General features: G+C 53.7%; 1 protein-coding gene across 1 annotated transcript in view; it reads right to left on the minus strand.

Annotated features, from left to right (window-relative positions):
* Positions 1–1473, minus strand: part of LOC104497845 (contactin-4-like) — a gene marked incomplete at its 5' end in the record, with an annotated part of 10604 nt that overhangs the window by 1258 nt on the left and 7873 nt on the right. Inside the window, one exon of the mRNA XM_010141142.1 lies at positions 1152–1320. Within this exon, the coding sequence (XP_010139444.1) occupies positions 1152–1320 (169 nt within the window). The remainder of the gene's footprint in view (positions 1–1151; positions 1321–1473) is intronic.

A 1473-nucleotide genomic window follows, 5' to 3' on the forward strand; every position in this document is an offset into this window, starting at 1 on the left:
GGGTTTGACTCTTCTAACTGAATCAGTCTGGTTTAACTTCAATTCCTGTCGCGGTTGCATTGAGGCTCCTCTCACGATCCTGCACAGCCTGTTTACTTACTATTTTATTTTTTTCACACCTGTACCACATTCGAGCTGTTTCTTACAGCACCAGCCTGGCAGGACCCACGGCCTGGAGGAGCTGTGTACCTGCCCGCTGCGTTCAGCCCGACTGGAAGTGGCACGTGTTCCTGCTCTCCTCCGCTCCCCTGGGTCTGCTGCCCCAACTCCTCCGGGTGCTTCACCCAGCCACAGCGCACAGCCGCGGCGGAGGCAGTTCCAGGGCTTTGTGCACTGCTGGAAGTTTAATGGCATCTTCCTGCATTGCGGAGGCTCCTGATTTAATGCAGCCCATAAACTGCGGCATTATTAATGGAAGATGGGACACGGAGAGTTTGCAAAAGCAGTGTCGGGTAATAAAGTAAAGTACTCTCTTTTCTGCTTGTTGTTCTACACAAGCTCATTTCCCTAAATAAATATTTATGCACCCAACACACAATGGAATATGGCTGTAGAGTAGCCTTATAAATTTAAAAGCCCCTGAACACCCCGTTTTGCACTTTGTTATAGTGAACTGCGGTGGAACAATACATTCAGCGTATATATGAGAATGGAAGGGGGAGAGTGGAAAGTGTCCAGAAATCTTAAATACGGATATAACTACTTCTGATGGCGTTTCTTAGGGTTGAGTCTTGACTCGGGATGAAGCCAGAAGCGTGGGCTGGAACGACTGCCGGTTCTGGGTAAGGCTGGGGTTCAGCTCCCTGCCTGCGGGACAGCCAGACCTACAGCCTGTCCCTGCTCTGCTTCCAGGCTGGGGTTTGTCCCCGTGTGTAGACACAAACGGTGACAGGGGTGAAGCAGGTCTGTGACGCCAGCGGGCAGGGAGGAGAGGGGCTGGGGGCACTGGCTCCCCACGGCTCAGCGGCCGCAGGAGCAGGCACGGACCTCGGTTCCTCCCATCCTTACTTGATATCTTTGGAATTCGGATTTGTTCGCTGCTGCTGCCGTCACCCCCGTCGCTGAACGGCTTTATCTCGATGATGTAGTCCTCGTCGAACGGCAGGGAGGGCTCCACCGAGGGTCTGTTCGTCGGTTCCTCCCATCCTTCCTTGATATCTTTGGAATTCGGATTTGTTCGCTGCTGTTGCCGTCACCCCCATCGCTGAACGGCTTTATCTCGATGATGTAGTCCTCGTCGAACGGCAGGGAGAGCTCCACCGAGGTTCTGTTCGTCTCGATTAAGGACGTGCTGCTCCGCGCGTTCCACCTCCTTGATATCTTTGGAATTCGGATTTGTTCGCTGCTGTTGCCGTCACCCCCATCGCTGAACGGCTTTATCTCGATGATGTAGTCCTCGTCGAACGGCAGGGAGAGCTCCACCGAGGTTCTGTTCGTCTCGATTAAGGACGTGCTGCTCCGCGCGTTCCACCT

The sequence above is a fragment of the Buceros rhinoceros genome, unplaced genomic scaffold (genome assembly GCF_000710305.1).
Source record: "Buceros rhinoceros silvestris isolate BGI_N320 unplaced genomic scaffold, ASM71030v1 scaffold20588, whole genome shotgun sequence".
Taxonomy (NCBI): Eukaryota; Metazoa; Chordata; class Aves; order Bucerotiformes; family Bucerotidae; genus Buceros; species Buceros rhinoceros.